The 18,725-nt window shown below is 37.9% G+C and overlaps 4 protein-coding genes across 4 annotated transcripts; 1 reads left to right on the top strand and 3 right to left on the bottom strand.

Moving 5' to 3' along the window:
* Positions 1–1,136: 1,136 nt before the first annotated feature.
* Positions 1,137–2,090, bottom strand: LOC117781014 (surfeit locus protein 4 homolog). Its single transcript, XM_034617722.1, has 2 exons — positions 1,574–2,090; positions 1,137–1,517 (listed from the first exon to the last, which is right to left on the bottom strand). Exons 1-2 carry the CDS (start codon positions 2,027–2,029, stop codon positions 1,263–1,265), a joined length of 711 nt encoding a protein of 236 aa, XP_034473613.1. The 5' UTR covers positions 2,030–2,090; the 3' UTR covers positions 1,137–1,262.
* A 7,194-nt stretch (positions 2,091–9,284) lies between these two features.
* Positions 9,285–11,430, bottom strand: LOC117780386 (protein I'm not dead yet). The gene is made up of 9 exons (XM_034616898.1): positions 11,302–11,430; positions 11,117–11,233; positions 10,915–11,063; positions 10,744–10,858; positions 10,639–10,688; positions 10,461–10,583; positions 9,719–10,403; positions 9,527–9,664; positions 9,285–9,457 (listed from the first exon to the last, which is right to left on the bottom strand). Exons 2-9 carry the CDS (start codon positions 11,222–11,224, stop codon positions 9,323–9,325), a joined length of 1,503 nt encoding a protein of 500 aa, XP_034472789.1. The 5' UTR covers positions 11,225–11,233; positions 11,302–11,430; the 3' UTR covers positions 9,285–9,322.
* Positions 11,431–15,112: 3,682 nt separating this feature from the next.
* On the bottom strand, positions 15,113–15,502 carry LOC117781465. The gene has a single exon (XM_034618228.1). The coding sequence runs from the start codon at positions 15,494–15,496 to the stop codon at positions 15,197–15,199; it is 300 nt and encodes a 99-aa protein (XP_034474119.1). The 5' UTR covers positions 15,497–15,502; the 3' UTR covers positions 15,113–15,196.
* Positions 15,503–16,455: 953 nt separating this feature from the next.
* Positions 16,456–18,381, top strand: LOC117782099 (peritrophin-48-like). The gene is made up of 3 exons (XM_034619051.1): positions 16,456–16,480; positions 16,547–17,121; positions 17,182–18,381. Exons 1-3 carry the CDS (start codon positions 16,474–16,476, stop codon positions 18,208–18,210), a joined length of 1,611 nt encoding a protein of 536 aa, XP_034474942.1. The 5' UTR covers positions 16,456–16,473; the 3' UTR covers positions 18,211–18,381.
* Positions 18,382–18,725: the final 344 nt, after the last annotated feature.

The following is an 18,725-nucleotide window of genomic DNA, read 5'->3' as shown; positions in this document are numbered from 1 at the left end:
CACTTCTTGAGCAGTTTGTGGCATGCAGAAGAAATGAGAATTATTTTGGGGATAGATACTTTTTATAATGCTGTCGTAAAGCACAGTGACACAAGCAGCCACTAGATTAATCCAGCTTGCGTTTCTTTAAAGATTTCTATTTATACTTAATTTTTTAATTTTGCTTGACCCAAATTGGCGGCATTTTGTCATTAGTTAACACTGAACAATTAAATTACTTTAGCTCTAGATCAACTCATTTAAGCAGTTGATCATAAAATTTGCTGGTGCATTGTTTTGGATTACTTCAAGTATTTTTTTTCTTTGGTTGTTTATTTGCTTATCATACTGTCAGTTGGCTTAACGGTTGGTCAATAAATCGCTGTCGATTTTTAATTAAGGAAACGCATTGCAGACATGCTTACAAGCCACGTCAGATGGATAAACAAAAGCAAAGGCACATGGCCAGCTGGGCAGCAGGCACAAGGCTCCAACGGCAGGACGATTCTACGAATATCCTTGCCCGGCACAGGCGCATTGAGACGACGACGACGACGATGCGCTTATGCAAATGGGTTTTAAGTCAAGAGCGAAGGTCAGTGCATGCGGCGTTATCGTGCTCTTTGGGCCATGGTTGTTAAATGCATGCCCATTGCTTCCGCCTGTGCCCAAAACTCATTAACGGCTCTGTTGCCTTTTAACTCGCCCACTTGGCTGCTGACTTGGGCCTCATGTTGCTGTAGCGTTTAACACGCCACAGCATTGCCTCCGCCCGGCTTCAATTTCCTTTTAAGTGCAAAAAGAAAAGAAAAAAGAAAATACTACTACCCAAATGAGGGGAGAATTGAAGTAAGGTAAATCCGCTTAAACGCCAATGCCGAGTGCTGCCGTTACATCTCAAGACTTTTCAATAATTTACGCAAAAAGAAAGCGAAACGAAGAGAAAACGAAATGAAGAAACAGCCATCGAATCAAGGAAGGGAAGTCATAAGCCAGATGGCGAGATGGATAAAGATAGAGACATATAAAAACAAACAGCCGACTTTCCAGGTATTTGTATTCTAGTTGTTGGGCTCTCGCTCCCCATCAAAGTGAATGCAAATCTCTAGCAAAGCCATCAGATATTTAGCAAAAAGGAAGTATAAATAGACAAATGGTCGACTCTTAAAGACTTTTATATCTTAATCCGGCAAAAACAGTCTGAAGAATCGTTCAGGCATGTGTTGAACTTGTTTTTCGAGCCGAGTTTACATTGATAAAGTGCGGCAGAGTGTTAGCCTGGCCTAGACCAAAGCATCTACAGACCACTTGCCACCGCCGAGGCGAGCGAGGAGGAAAAAGCCGGCCACTCTGCTGAGCAATGAACTTATGAATTGCATGCTAATTGTTAAATCATTCCAGCCGAAAATGAGAGATCCATTTGCCTGGAAACAGCAATGCCAAAGCAAGATTAAAACCGTCAAGCTGGCCATCAACTTGCATCGAACTCCAAATAGCATAAATATAAAGCATGCCACGGCAAATGGTTTGTTAATTATCTAAAGACGACAAGTAGTAGAGGCGGATTTATGAGGGTGTTTTCATGTTGACTTACCTGATGTTTCTCGACAATCCACAAGAGAAATACACAACACATGCAAATGCGTCCGAGCAAAAGCAAACGTTGCAAGTTGCGTTGCTGTTGCTGCCTGTTGTGCCACTCGTCCGCCTGCCGTTGACTCAGTCGCATCGCCAGCAGCAGCAACAAACATGCCACATTTACGCAATAGTCCAACAACAACTCATAATCCCACATTCCAAAGGCGAAACTTCTCAGTGTTCGTGGCAGCAGCAACATGACGACACCGCTGCCATCGTTCCAGCTGCTTGCAATTAGCACAGTGCCTGTCAGAATTATGGCAATATCCAGCAGCATGTAGATAACTCCAATTATTTCCCAGCTATTCATGATTATGGCCATTTGATTTGCATGCATTCGCAGGTGCACAATTGCCTGTACTGCATCTTCCAAATAGCTGAACAATATAAGCAGCGGCATCATTCTCGGCATCCATATTTTGATTTTATCTGCACCATATCTGGTAGTGCTTGCCACGGGTTTAAGGATACTGCTGAACATGGAGCACAAACCGGAGATTAGTAAACTTTTGTAGTAGATAGTTATTTTAATAGAAAATAAAAAGCAGTTAAAACAAAGCATGCTACTAAATAATTTATATTTGAAATCTTTGAGGAATTAAAAAAATATAAAACTATGATATAGCTATATAAATATTAGCTAAATTAAATTTGTTATTTAAAAAAAAAAAGACAAGTAGAAATCTACGACGAGAATCTTCAGTAATATAATCTATTAATATATGCAAGTATTTATATCACTCAGCTTTTTATATCTACTTTTGAAATTTCTTAAACGCGCAAATTATATCTTCTTTACTCATGCTAACTTTTATTCCTCCAAAAGAATACAATGAGACATTGAGAGAGAACGAAAATCTTGAATTTTATGCTATATATTTTTTTGAGTCTCTTTGAGAGCTCTACAACTACACGTCTGTCTATCACAGGTGAGAAACTGGAATGCTCAATGCAATTAGTTAATGTGTTGCCGCTGTCGCTGCCTGTGGCACTTGCAACAATTATGGATAATTAGTTGATTGCTGGCTGCTTTGGCACCGCAGTTAATATTACTAATACGCACCGTGGGTCATCAAATGCCCGCAGCAATAATTATGAAAATTTGATGGCAATGCGTGTTACTGCTGGTGCCAAAGATTTTAGCGAGCTATAAAGCCAAATGGATGAAGGCTAATAGAACTTGCTAACCTAACTTTATTTGACTTTGACGAATGTTAAACTAATTCTTCAAAGCAATGTCAATTTACCATTAAACCAATATAAAATCTTAACAAGTGAAGCTGCATTAAATAATATTCATGTTTATCGTGTGGGACTCCACAGCTTATAAACTGTTTAAATTTCCTTTCAGAGACTGACTGGAAAGTTAAGTTAAACAAACGACGCATCGTTGTATCCATTTTAATGTCAATGACTGGCAGCAACTCTGAAATATTTTGTAATTTATCTGCTGACACAGCAGAAAATAATGCCACAAGTGGAAAAGCGAACTGAGCGAGGACTTGATGGGGTTCACATTGACATTATCTTTTTTCTTAACATCTATTGTTTGTGGTCCTTGTGTAACGAGCAAAGTTGTGATCAGAAAAAATTAACAAAAATTTCTTGAATTAAAACCTATAAACGAGTATAAGCAATGTCAAGGCCCAGACCCAAACCCAAACCCAGAAACAGGCGAACTGCCTGTGCAATGGCATGGAAACGCATCTGGACGCTAAATGAAGCCATAGTTCGCGTCGTATTGTAAGCAATTCTTGATTATGACTCAATGGCGTACAATAAGAGCCGAAATCAAGAACCGAACAACAATCAAACCTTACATAAACATGGCAAATGGTACAAAGCACTGAAATAAATGGCATCAGGCTAAGCTCAGTGTTGGCCAGAGATTATCCATTATATTTCTGGCTCTTGGCAAAATGCTAAGAAAGAAGAAAGAAAACAGCTACTTACTGTATGAAGGCATGGCATTGGACCTAATTATGTGTCGGAGGCTGGGGATTTAAGATGATGACAATACACGTAACATTGGTATTCTCACAGCTAGCCAAGTTAAGGGTACCCGTAAATTGTAGCTTGAAGCATTTGAATTGGCCTTCAGAATAAATGAACTATAAGAAATAGTTTGCCAGCACAAAAGTTTATTAATTACACAAAATTCCTTCATCTACATTCAGATTTCTTGCTGCTGTTATTTTTGTAGTTATTATAACAAATACTGAAAACGTGCTGAACAACTTGTCGGGCAATTTGAGAAGAAACTCTTTTCCTTATTTTGCGTTTCCATTTCCCCGCCTTCACCAGCTACTCAAAACATTTTCAAGCTAATCAAATCAGCATCGCGTTTTTCTTCATTTTTGGAGACCGATGGGGGATGAGGGGATGATTGTTTGTTGGGGAGAGGGGGAACGGTGGCAATGCCGCCACAGTTCGTTGATTTTGTTACAAATAATTTGAATCTATGTCAACAATTTCAACGCAGCGCGGTAATAATTCATTTTTGTTTTTCGCCACAATTCGTGACAGCTAATCACCAGAGGCAGACAGAAAACAGCCCGAGACCAAATACAAATGCAAAAAAGGAACAAAAAATTACAAGCGTCCATTTTGAAAGATGGCGTCATGGCCGCCTGATTTCCGGCTGTGCTTCAAACTGTAAATGGCAAATGAATTTGCGTTTGATTCGGGTCGCATTTTATTATGCTTGGCAAATTAAATACACCGAATGTGCGATGTGCTTCTAAAGAAGCGTTTAATTATAAATTAGAGCTGCATAAAATTGAAGCAATTGTTAGCTTTGTACACAATTTCGATAATATGACTATAATAATTATAAATAACTATTAATGTAATTTCCACTTAAAGTGTATTAAAAAAGATGCCACTCGAATAAATTGCTTTTAAATAAATTGCGTAAATTTGTTATAAATGTGTGCAGCTGGTTGACAGTGCAAATACATTTCAGTTTACATTTAATGCGATGTAATCGCTTTAATTTTATTAGTTTTTTTTTAATATAATTTTTACATTTCCCTTTACTTTCCGTTTTATTGAATATTTTTGCATTTCATTGTTGATAAGCACTGACAAATGTCCAACTTGTGACATTATCAGCATTGTTATTGTTATTGTTATTATAATGGATTGAATTAATGTAGACATTTATGCGATTGTCGGACATTTTCATGATTTTCAGCAATGCTGCCAATTTCTATAATTTGATCTACAAATAAATTTTGATGCAATTTAACCATTGAAATTGTGTTAAATTTTAAATACTTTTAAATTGTATGTAAGTACATCACAAATATTTTGTTTTCAAGTTAATCAAATGCTCTACACAAAGTTGGTATGGCTTGAAGTGTTTTTTACCCTGTGAATAGGCTAAAATTTATGGTTGTTTGATTTAGAAATGGTTTTAAATTTATTATGATTGAACAGCGAAAAAAATTTAAGCAATATAAGCCTATCAAGGTCAGGTAATTGTGTAGTTATTTAGTTATCAATTTTATGTTTTTTTTACGCTGGGTATAGAATGAATACCTTAGTTTATTGACAACACAAGTATACGGCTTTTACTGCTGGCAGGCATTTTCCCACATGTCGGCCTGTCTGGATGCCTGACTGTCTCGATGGCATCCTGTTGTGTTGCTGCTTTTGTTATTGCAGGAGAAGACATTTATGTTATCTTAAAGTCCTCAGGGCAGTCCAAGCCAAACAATGCAAGTGAGGATAAAAAATATTATAGAAAAAAAATTAGTCGGAAAGGCTATAGTCGAGATCCCGGACATAGAATACCCGTCACTTATTTCAATATATATAAAAGTACTTTGTAGAAATTAGTATCTAATAAAAACTACTGCATACTTTTAGGTGCTTGTGTGGAATTCATTACTTTTAACTTTGGTTAGCTATAACTGGCGTTCTAATTATCCGATCTTGCTGCAATTAAGTGGGATAATAGATTATATTAATAGATAACGTCAATTACCATAAAAAACGTTTTATCTTAAAAACTGTAAGCATGGTGATTTTACGCAATTTGCGGGGATGGAGGGGGGAGTGTCAAAAGTTTTTAACAAAATTAACCTGCATGGGGTCTAAAGAAATCTGTGTGCCAAATTTGGTTACTCTATTTATTATAGTCTCTGAGATCTAGGCGCTCATACAGACGGACGGACAGACGGACAGACACACATGGCCATTGGCCATATCGACTTGGCTGTTGATGTTGATCAAGAATATATACACTTTATAGGGTCGGAGACGCCTCCTTCTTCCTGTTACATACATTCCAACGAACACAATATACCCGTTAACTTATTTTTTTAGTAACGGGTGTAATAAAGATGAAAAACGGAACAAGACAAGAGATTTGGCAAAGATACTTAGGCAAAGTATTCATACTTCGTACTTGCATATTTAAGAGGCCGACAAGTAACAATGGACAGTCATTTAGGTTGTTTGCTGGCGTGAATATTTTGACAGCATATTTACTTATGGTGCACACTGTGCAGTGGAATTTGAATGCATTTGCAAAAGTTGTGCGGCTGTCGTCTGTCTAAGCCACAGCAACAACCACAGCATTTGCATTGTGTGTGGCTCGTGGAGGGCTGCGGTTTGTTGTGAGCTGTTCCATTTTCCAGGAAGACCTCAATGTGTCTGCATGCTGAATTTGATGCTGTCAGACGCCATGCAATCAGTCACAGCAGTCACTGCCAGCTACAGACCTGGAGCTAGAGCTAGATCTAAGCACAACAAATCAATTAGCTGGCTAAATGGCTTATCGAGCATTACGCTTAAGCTCAGCGCCAAGTTGCGCATACGCCAAGGGAGCCGCATATAAGCTGCTTACTTTAAATTGGGAAGCCACCTTGCTAGAATATTTCCATTTTAAAAAATTCCCAGTTACATTACGATATTACGCATGCGAAGCATTGACAAATGAATCGCACTGTAATGTGGCGTATACATAATGTTGCGTATACGCCACCTCGATGTATGCGGCAGTATGCAGTCGCAATAAATATACATTTTAAAAAATGTCGCAACGAGATAAAGGAATCTTTTTTAATTATAAAGTAAGAAGCTGGCAATGATACTCAGCGCCTGTCGAGTGACTTTAACGCATACAAAATGATTTATTTATACGCTGCGTATACTTAACGACATGGTACAACCACCAGGCATTTCTTTACGAATAAAAAAGATGGTGTAATGTTAGTCAAATGAAGAGTTGATATGGCTTTCTATAACTTCAGTTGGGTTTTATCTAGTTTGGATATGAAATGTGCGCTGCTCTTTTCAATGCTTCCAACTTGGATTTCTCTCGACTGTGTGTGTCAGTCATTAGTACATTTAATACAGCTAACATGCCGGTGTCATGGCAACAACATGTGTCTCTATTTGAACGGCGTCTTTTATGTCCACGAACTCAGCTGTTAAGCTCGCAATTGCACTTCGCTGTAGGAGAGCAAAATTAATTGTTTGCAAATGATTTTGCAACTAAGGTAAAAATTGAAGCAGATCCAAAACCAGACCCAACTAAGCGTTGCCCCATTTAATGGGATGCCACAAATTAAATTTCATGCCTGGCACACCAGGTGCGCATTTTGTCAGAGTGAAATACCTTTACAATTTTGTCAATTTGACTGTGTAAAATCTGCGCAGATGTCAAAAGGGATAATGAGCTTGAAGCTGAAGCTGAAACTGAAGACGGGCATTTTGCCAGCCAGCCACTGTGTAGGCATTTTCCCAGCGTGGAAAATCAGCTTAGGGCGTGCATGCCATTTGAATATACTTAGTTATGTATGTATGTGTGTATGTATGTGTATTTATTTTCTCTTATATTTTTTTTTTGGGGCGGAAATGACTAGAGGGTGAAATAGAATGAAATTGACAATTGGTTGGCGGATAAAATGTAAGCAAGGCTTTTTAATTTTTTTCTTTTTAAAGCGCTAAAGAGATGATGAACAAGTAGTAGAGCTTATAGAACCCTCTTAGTAGGTTAATTTGAAATTTCGGGAGAAATGTTTGAGCTTATTATGATTACATTATAAATTTAAATTTTCTGCCAATGATAGGCTAATGATGCTTGAATGAATTTTTTTTAATTTAAAACAATATCTTGTAAATTGAGTTATGCTTTAAATAAATTAAAATATTTTCGTGTCTTTAATAAAGTTGTAATTAGAAAAGGTTGTAGCAACGTTTTTATTAACTCAACTGGAAATCAAAGGAAGTTAAAGAAGATTTTCGTGTTAGTATTGAAAATTTTACAGCATTTTCCAAGTGCTTCAACTTGAGAAGTAATCAATAAGAATTTAAGTCAAATATATCACAATTTCTTATTTGCAAATAATGCAACAGTTTGAATGTTGACTAAAACAAAACAAAATAAAACAATTAAATGGTACATTTTCGAATGTCGTGAGTTAAATGAATATTCATGAACTGCTGCGCGACGAATTTAATAATTAAATAGTTTGAATATAAATGCGACCACAAATGGCCAACAGTTCACGAGGTTGCCAGGCAGGCAGGCAGGCTTTGGCCCATCCGACTAGAGGCTCGATTCAGAGCTGTCAGTAAGCCAAAAGCACACAACAATGGGCCGATGTTGAGCAGTGTATAAGCCCCGCCCACTCCAGCCTTACTCCACTCTCCTGGTCCGTTGGGATGGGCATGTCTAAATTAACAAATGAATTATTTAGTGCGAACAGTTTCGTGGGCAATGTTTGGATTTACAACAATGCGAATTAGGTGCGAATGACCAGGCTGGGATTACCCTAAATGCAAAACTGTGTAATTTGGTTAAAAGCGTTGCACGACTGCCACATGCAAATGCTAGGCCCGAAAAGCTTTAATGAAACTCTTAAATACTAAAGAGTTAAAGTTACCTAACGCTTTAAAGTCTAACACATGCTGCAAGATTGTAACTTTATTCACCTTTTCTTGGTGCCACAAATTGCGAAATCTCTATTTGAGGGGGAAACAAAATGAAAGCTGCTTAAGCCACTGTCTGCACACCTGTGCTACACTCAGAAAAAAAGAACACACTACAAACTTTAAAAATAAAATTGGAAAGTTGAGATCTAGGCGCTCATACAGACGGACAGACAGACACACAGACGGACATTGCTATATCGACTCGGCTGTTGATGCTGATCAAGAATATATATATTCTTTATAGGGTCTGCCACGCCTCCTTCTGCCTGTTACGCACATATTCGTTAAAACAAACCCAATAGACCCCTGTACTTTTTTTTTAAGTACGGGGTCTAAAAGTATATCTTATTTTTGTAGTATTTTATATTGAATTTTTCTTTCAGCGTAGATAGAGAACATGACAGATATATCTTGCTTTTCGCAGCATTTACATAACCAGCCACTCAGTCTGTCAGACTGCCGAGTCGGGTCAGCTGGGCTCTGTTTTACGACTGTTTTTGCTCGACAAGATGCGCACTGCGCTATTTTGTCACTCAAAAAAGAAAGGGAGGAACCCATGTTTTATATATATAAAAAAAAAAAAAAAAAAAGTCTCCGAACCAGTGAAATGAGTCAACTGACAATGTCTGCTGTAGATGGACGACTGTCAGTTTGGTGCATATGTAATTTGGGAGTTGTCTAAATGAAAGAAAGTTTAGAGCAGTCGCAATGAAGTTTGCCTTGTCAAATGAAACACAGATTTTATTTTAATTTATTATTAGGGTTTGTAGGTATACTTGAAATCGTCATCAGAAACTTCCAAGTAGCCCGGAAAACCATCTTCACCAAATACTTTAACAAAAGCGGCAATAAACAACATCGTGGCTACGGCAGGTACAATACCGCCAATAAGCTATGAAAGGGTACACCATTAAAAATAATTTTTAAAAAAAAAATGCAAGGCTAATTGTTAATCACTTACATATTGAAAGGGTCTGATGTTGCCCCATCCCGAAATAATGGTGTTCGCTGCATTGCTGCAAGGTAGCAGGAATTGATTGTGCAGTGATGCAGCATAAGGAATGGCCACGCTGCCAATTCCAGTTCTTAAAAGAGCACCCTATAAAAATAATATACAAATATTAATTTTTTTTGTGTTGCAACTTTTGCTTACCGTCTTAAACATGCTCAGTAGTGTTATTCTGGCCAACGCTGTAGCTGGTGCTAGGATGCTAAAAAACGTGCCAAGTGAAGTGCCAATGATAAAGCAGTTACCAATGCCAGGTCCATTTCTCACAAGTGTCTCCTGTATCAATTGCAGCAGTTTCGAATCACGCAGGCCGACTGCGAATCCATGACCTGCCGTCAACATGAAAATATGAGCCCATGGGGTATTAGTATTAACCGCCTTCCATCCAACTAATGATGGTGTTGTTCCTGGCTTATCCGGTTGCCTGCATACATAGTAGCGGCAAAAAATATAGTTGGCCGGCACTGCAAAGCACAGCACACATATTAGAATGACAGCTATTGATGCACCACAATTGGCCAAATGGATTTGATCATCCCAGCCCTGAATGAACAGCGGGCGACGTGCTAATAACAATATCATTGTACAGATAATAAGCACTAGAACTAGAATGGAGTGTATCGACCACGCTCCCATTGTGTCTTTCTTATCAGACATGGCTTTCTTCATTGCATCCCCTTCACCAGCCGCTGCCTTTACTTGATCTTTGACATTTCCCCCAAATAGGCCAAGGAAAATAATGTTAATCCAAAGTGCAACTACGATGAGACCTAATATCATGGGAAGCACAAAGACCAACATGAAACCTTGTGGTGATTTCTTCATGAAGCTGAATAAAACATTCCGTTGTATCAATTAGTCTGGTTAAATGTTGTTGCCTGCTTACATGTTAAAGATCGTATAGATAATGCTATTGGGATTCTGAAATGGTGACATCATTGCACCCAGATTTGCTGAATAGCAGATGGTCAAATAAATGCCAATGACTGGCCACGATGGATATGGTTTCCTAGGGATTTAAGAATGTATAGAAGAGTTTGTTGAATCAATCGAAATGAACTTACGCCTGTCGCTCGTAGGTCTCCTCCTCACTGTCTAGTGTCAATATACCAGCCTGTGATGTTAATTCTCGATATAGAAATTCTTCGAATCGTTAGAATTATACTTACCTTGCCATATTCCGAAATAACAGCCTGTGCCACCTTCATCCAAAAAGCGGCCATGAATGGAGATTCAAACAAAATTGAAGTTACAGCTGCACAAATCGTCAACAGAATTTGCAGTCTGCAATGAAAAGTTAATTAAAGAATTCTAAGCTTGCCCTTTAAAATGTTGCATACGTTCTCAGATTTCCACCAACGAACCGAATCACAATCATCGCAAGTCGTTCGCTGAGACTCGACGCATCCATCGCGATGCCTACGAAAATACATCCATATGTTTCAAATATTAAATCTGAATAGTGTGCTGTACACAAAGCTTTCGATGTCTGTAACATTTCTATTAGCCTTAAGACGTATTTCTAATATGACGATAACATACCGTAATACCACATATAGGCATAAAAACAATAAAGAGAAATGCAATTGCTCCCTGTGCCATGACATTAAATACATAATAGAGATATATGCATACTGTAAGATAGATCATGCGATATGCCTGCAATTACAATATGAATTGATAAATATAATCATTAAATCATTAATTCGTAATGTACTTCGACTTACCAGCACTTCGGGGCCCAGCAAAATAGGGCTAAATAAGATAGGTATTAAAATGATGAGCAGTCCTTTGTAATGGAATTCAAAGAATTTTTTACGCTCATCTTGTTCTGGATATGGTAGCTGACCCGGCTTATAATCTTCACTATAGCAATGTTATAGTATTATTCGTAATTGGTTGATGAGCAATTCTTAATACTTACGCCATTGATTGGTTTTACTTAAATTTTATATAAACAATTTTCTGTTGAACAAAAATATTACAAATTTTTTTTTCTCAATAGTTACGTATGCTGACAATATTTGCAAATTAATATATCTAAATGTTTAGTTTGAGTTAACAATTGTTTTATTAAAAGCCATGAAAATTGAGTCAGATTATAGTGGATTTTAAGACAATTTAAATTTGTTGCTATAGAAAGCGCTTTATTCGTAAAAATAATGACAATCATTAAAAGCAACTCATTGCACGTCTTTGATTTTAATTTGTGCTAAAGATATGGACAAATTCATTGAAACACAATCCCATAAACATATAAGCAGACTTGTTCTAAATCCAAAGATAAATACAAGCAAATGTACATATATAAATATTAAGAAATGCATATACGCAACCCAACTCCTAATAAAATAGGCAAATAAGTAGGAAATGGTGATTTGGTTGGAGAAATATTTACTCGACAAACAGTTCAGGAGATTTGTAAATTAAAATCATCATCAATATGAAAACGTTTTGATTGAACATTTAAATTAAGAATATCTTTGCCAGTAAATTACTTTCATATGTGATTATATAGTATGTATAAATGTTATATCTAAGTAAATATATGAGATACAAGAGTTGTTTACAAAATGCTATTTCAAGGGCTTGGACTTGTTATCAATCTTCCATATCAAGTAGTTACCTGGAAGATTAATCGCAGCTGTCAAATTTCGACAGTAATTTTACGTATAATTGATTGGACTAGCGTGTCGTACTAATAAATAAACTATGTATAGAATATCATCAAATATTAGGCAGTATGACTCAATGGATTGATAAGCAGTAAGATTTGATAACGGCTATCAGGTATACTCTTTTGGTCAAAGGTAATTCATTTGGTATTCCCCTGACTGAATATGATTTTTCGATTTCCTAAGAGAAACGCGTTGGCTGATTAAATTTTAATGGAAAACGTTTTGAATGATTCAGTTTTTATGATGCTGACACACAACAAACACTGTGGTAAGTGTTATCTGAGGATTGCTTAGTAGCAATGCCGATGTTGAGTCTTGATATATCTTACGCATGCTTATTGCCAAAGTTTTTCTAATAGCTGGCAACTTTTGTGGGTCAAGTTTTAAGCAGCAGTGCCAGCAACGGACTGCACTTTGGCCAATAAAACTTTGAACGGGAGCGCAGCGTCTGATGCTGCAACCATCCACGAAGGGCTAAAAAGTGAGGACAGGAAAAAGAGGAGAGGAGGGCAGACCCTGTTAACTTTGTAGGGCCACGTGGCGCGTAACAATGCGCAGTCGTTGGCAATTTTGCGTAACTGTTCGCCGTTCTGCTTCGTTAGGGTCGTCCGATGCGGACCTGGATCTGTGGAACTGTCGAGCTGTGCAACTCGCTCGTTGCTGCATAAACTTTGTCCGCCAGCCAAAAAACGGATGTCACTGCAGATAATGTTGCATCAAATGTTTTGGGGCGCACGTGTGTCTGCCGTCGTGACTGTCAGCACACCTGTCTCTCTTTTACCTACTTCTTGCTACATTGCATTGTTTGGGCAATCGGCAGTGAAATGCGCGATCCATTCTCCCCTGTCTGCCCCTTTTGGAAAGTTTTGTGGCTCAACTTACGCCAAAAGCCAGTCAGTTAGCCGCATTTGTTGTACTTGTTGTTTGGTTTTCATATGTATCCGTAGTTGGACTGCCGTTTGGTTTTTGGGTTTGTGTTGCAATATTTTTCATTGCCCTGCCTTGGCAACTATTTGGGTTGAGCGGCTGTGTTTAAATTTAATTTCGAATACTACGTTGGTTTTCCACTTCAATTAATCCCACATTCATTCAATTTGTTGTAGTAATTGAAATTACTCGCTGAAACTGTAAAGTTTTTGGGCTTTATTTTTAGACCCCGTACTTAAAAAAAGAACAGGGGTCTATTGGGTTTGCTCAAGCTGCAATTGAACATTGCACAACACTATTTGAATAAGAAGAAGGCTTGCAATAAATTATTAAATAAATCAACAACACAAGTACTTTATAGAAATTACTACTTAATAAAAAGTACTGCATACTTTTAGGTGATTGTATTGAATTAATTATTAATAACTTTGGTTAGCTATTACTGCCGTTCTACTTGTCCGATCTTGCTGCAGTTAAGTGACTAATAGACAATATTAATAAACAATGTTAATTTTCATTAGAAACCTATTATCTTGAATACTGTGGGTGTGGTGTTTTCCCGCAATTTGCGGGAGCGGAGGGAGGCGTGGCTTAAATTTGAAATAAATTTGATCTGCGTGGGGTCTACAGAAATCTGTGTGCCAAATTTGGTATCTTTATCTTTTATAGTCTCTGAGATCTAGGCGTTTACACGGACAGACAGACTGACGGACGGCTATATCGATTTGGCTGTTGATGCTGATCAAGAATATATATACTTAATGGGGTCGGAGATGCATCCTTCTCCCTGTTACATACATTCCAACGAACGCAATATATGTTTTACTTGTTTATTATGTAACGGGTATAATAAATTCTTTATGCTAACTTAATTTATATTTTTACTTTTCAGATATCGAATCGTTAATCCATAAGTTATATTTTATATTAACCGCAGTTTGTGTCTGAGCCGTGTGCTGTCATTGGAATTAACTTGAACACGTGTTAAATCATCTGTACCAAGTAGAACAGGTAAGCCGTCATGAAATTGTGGTTATAGTAGGGAATATGTGACAATGTCGTCGTCGTTGTTGTTGTTGTTTGGGACGGTGATTGACGGCGTCACTGGAATTGGTGCCGCAACCACTGAAGTATGCAGAGCGCAAGAGGAAACAATGAAAACAAACAACGGCCGCTATGACAATAGTAATAACAACAACAACTACAACAACCACAACCACAATAGCCAGCTCAGTGCCCAACAAACAAAAAGAACACGAAATGGGTGCGGATGTTGATTGACTTTTGTTCAACATACGGAAGTTTGATAAACACAAATCGCCATGTTTTGTCTTGGCTTTATTCTCTTCTCTCGTTGTTGTTGTTGTTGTTCGTAGCAGCCACATGAAATTTGCATGGACTTGAGGCGTTGAACATTGCGTATACGCAATGTTAGAAAGCAATGACTTTGGCAAAGACATCAAACAGACTTATGAGTGAAAAGTGTCATCGTTTGACATTGGCAAGTTGCCAGGGTCTGATTAGGGTTAACTGTGTATCCTCGCAACACCCGAAATCATGTACAATAATTATATATTGAGAGTATAAGCCGTAGTCTGATGGTCGGCGCATGTTGCCAGTTCAGTTTAATGGCAACTACAGCAGAGGTTTGTCTGCCATTCAGACAGTCAGTCAAGTGTTCACTTGCCTTTGTTAACGTAGAACGGTTAGACAAACACATGTCAAGTGTGGCACAGATTTAAGCTGCTTTAAACCGCTTTTCTCAGCAAAACACTTTTTAAACAAGTCATTTTTTAACAATTTGAATATAATTTTCTTATTAAATCTAACGAGTACAAATGGAAAATTGGTGATCAGTTCAGTTAAAGATTACATAGTTGTTAACTTAAAATATAATATTTTATATAACATATTTAGAAATTAAATATTTCAATTTTTTTTCTTTTTTTCTTTTTTAATCTCCGGTGTCGAGTGTCATTAGTAGTTGGTAAATAAATAATATCTTAGCCAGTAAATGCTAAACTCGTTTGCGGCAATGTCGTCCAAATAGCTCCCAGCCCCACCAGCAACGCTGCTGTGTGTCCATCAACAGTTCACCGGGCATGGTGAGCTCATCCTCCAGTATCTGGGCACAATCCGTTAAATCGTATTCTTGCTGGAGACGGTGTAGTGTTCGACAATAGGCCAATTTGTCCGGTTGATTCTGTATCTCTATCTCAATCTGTGCCATCAAATTGTTGGATAATATTAATGCAACAATAAGCAATTGTATAAGCAACTGTCCCATTATGAGACAAGTTGTTGTAGCGATCAGCATTACACGACTTCAAGGCGGTAACTGAACTGAACACTGATTTTGAGCCTTGTTTTGCCAGCTAGAAACTTGAGAAATACAGCTGCTCAGCTGTTTAAATGATAAATTGTTTAAATGTTGATTTAGTTACATTTAAGTTCAAATTCTCGACTGGGAGTGGCAATTATTAAATGGACAATTCCACAGCTGGCTCAACAGGTTTGTTTTATTTAGTTATTATTATTTATTTTCGTTCGCTTTTAACAGAAAAAAAGTACTTTTTTAAAAATTATATTTAGTTATTGCACCTTCATTACATTTAGTTAACAAATTAAACAACTTTTCAAATGTTTAAGCTGTTACTAAATTTCGCAAGAAAAAATCATTTTTAATAATCAGATTAGCAAAGTTTTAAGATTTTAGAGTATTAGGGGTGTTCCAGATATGTAGACATGACAAGTTTTGGTTGAACTGCATTTCTAGAACAAACCTGTATGTATAAAAATATACCATGAAGTCCATCTTATCAATTTTTTTTTCTTCTCAGAAAGTTTAATTACGATCGAATTATCTGACAATGATCCTATAAACCAACCACTAAATCTAATGTCCAATTGATTAGAAATAAAATCAAGCGATTGCAAAAACAACCGAAACAGGAAATAAGCTTTTTTATAGAAAAACGAAAATATTTTGTTTTTGTTATCAAGTGAGGGTTGTCGGAAAGCGTTCCAGTACGAGCTTGGGTAGTTATTATACGTAGCAACGTTATCTGATAAGTTCAAGATAACGCTAATTAAAATTGGTTTACAAGCTTCGATCTCATGTTAGAACATAATCGAATTAAATAAAATTGAAAAATGTTTCGGTTTATGATGCCATTAAATTAGCCATGGTAAAAATAATATTATCTTAAATTGGTTGGGCTTGGGAAGAGTTGGACTATAAAAGACAGCGCTGGTAAGCTAAGTCATTCAGTGTTCTTTCGACAATTAACTACCATGTCTGGTAAGTGAGGAAAACGATGATTTTGGGTAAAAAAGTGAGGCTAATCTTCACTCCTTTAATTAACAGGGAATTACCTTTTGGGAAGTATCCTGTGCTTGGCCCTGGTCAATGCCATTGGTGCACAAGTGATGGAGGGAACCTACAATGTCACCGAAGTTTGTACCATGGTGAAACCTGGAACCCGTGTTGGAAGTATTGTGTCCTGTGGTTATTATTATGACTGCACAAAATCGGGACCAGTGAAGCAATTGTGCTCAGCCGGTTACTCCTATAACTTTAGAACTCAAAACTGCGCTCCTACATCCCAGGTTGATTGCTACTATGGCATGGCCAATCCATGCGCAGGAAAGGTGGGCAACAATTGGGTGCCAAATGTACAAAGTTGTCAAGGATGGTATTATTGCACTGGCGATAAGATCGCTGGCCAGGGCAATTGTGGTAAAGGAGAAAAGTTCGATAGTACAAGCCAGAGATGCATTTACGGTACATGCAGCAGTGACACGAACGTTGCTGGTCCCACTCTAAATAATTATTGCAACGTGGTGCCGCCAAATATGTACTTTGGATCCACTACTAATTGTAGACAATGGTACTTCTGCAGCCCTCAGGGTCAGCTGTCCGATGGTACATGCGCATCCAGCGTAAGTCAATTAAACGATATCCATGCGATAAATGTAACTTACTATAACTTTATTATTTAGGCATTTATTGTGACGACTGGTGCCTGTGGCTTCGATTCGGCTCCTGGTGCATGCGACCGAGTTGTTAGTCTTCCTATTCCCCTTACCTGCAACAGTAAGGGAGAAACTGCAGGCGATCCAAACACATGTGGCAACTATTATGTTTGCGACGGCTCCAAGTATCAGCCGAAACAATGCCCCTATGGCACCTACTTCGATATCATTGCAAAAACCTGTATTACCCGCCAAGCCGCTATTCCCCAACCTGGCTGCAATCGCTGTCAGTACGCCACTTCACCGTTTGTCAATGCTGTTGACAATAATCTTTGCAATACTTATTACTATTGCAAAAATGGCGACCATGGCACAGTATCCAAATGTCCAGAAGATTACTACTTTAATGAAAATGATCAAGCATGTGCTTCAAATGGTGGATTAAAGAATTATGCTGCTACCAATGGTGCATGTTATGGAGCTACCGCCCAGGGCAGTACTTCTGTGCAGCCTCCGACTAAGTCAACGGATCCAACCCCGAATTCGGATCCAACCCCGAATTCAGATCCAACCCCGGATACGAAATCGACCCAGGATCCAATTGTGACCCCGGATATAAATTCGACCCCGGATCCAAATTCGACCCCGGATACGAAATCGACCCCGGATCCAAACTCGACCCCGGATACAAATTCGACCCCTGATACGAAATCGACCCCGGATCCAAACTCGACCCCGGATACAAATTCTACCCCTGATACGAAATCGACCCCGGATCCAAATTCGACCCCGGATACAAATTCGACCCCGGATACGAAATCGACCCCAGATCCAAATTCGACCCCAGATCCAAATTCGACCCCAGATCCAAATTCGACCCCGGATCCAAATTCTACCCCGGATCCAAATTCTACCCCGGATCCAAATTCGACCCCGGATCCAAATTCAACCCCGGATCCAAACTCGACCCCAGATCCAAATTCGACCCCGGATCCAAATTCGACACCGGATCCAAATTCGACTCCGGACACAAATACGACCCCAAAAGAAGATTAGACTCCAAATACGGATTTGACATCACCAAAATAGTTGTGATCCAATCTTTTGCAAATTCTACTTTTAATATGAATATATTTATGAAAAGTGCGATAATAATTGACAAACTGCACCCAATTAAATTAATAATAAGGCAAGCAATTTAAATAAACCTCGCAAGCAATAATGATATTTTGTTCTGGGTTCACTTGAAATCAAATTCAGTTGGGGTAAAATTGGGTATAATGACTCTAAGAAAGACTCACCAGAACTCATGAAATTACAACTTTGATTTTGTATAAAAATTCCATGAAAACGTTAACCAGAAGTCCATCACAAATTTTGTTGATGGGTGATAGATGATTGCTGAATGATGTGTTCTGGTGAACGCAGCCAATGTGTATATGCTCTGAATTGTGACAAAAAATAAAGTTCATGTAGACTCTTCGGTCTATTTTGTAGTAGTAGTACTATAAGTAAACAAACTTACAAACTATGGGCATGCTTAGACATGTTTACAATCTTTCACTTAAAAT

Source organism: Drosophila innubila (assembly GCF_004354385.1).
Source record: "Drosophila innubila isolate TH190305 chromosome 2L unlocalized genomic scaffold, UK_Dinn_1.0 4_B_2L, whole genome shotgun sequence".
In the NCBI taxonomy this organism is placed as follows: Eukaryota; Metazoa; Arthropoda; class Insecta; order Diptera; family Drosophilidae; genus Drosophila; species Drosophila innubila.
Note: the sequence above shows the minus strand (reverse complement) of the source record. Positions and strands in the feature narration are given on the sequence as shown.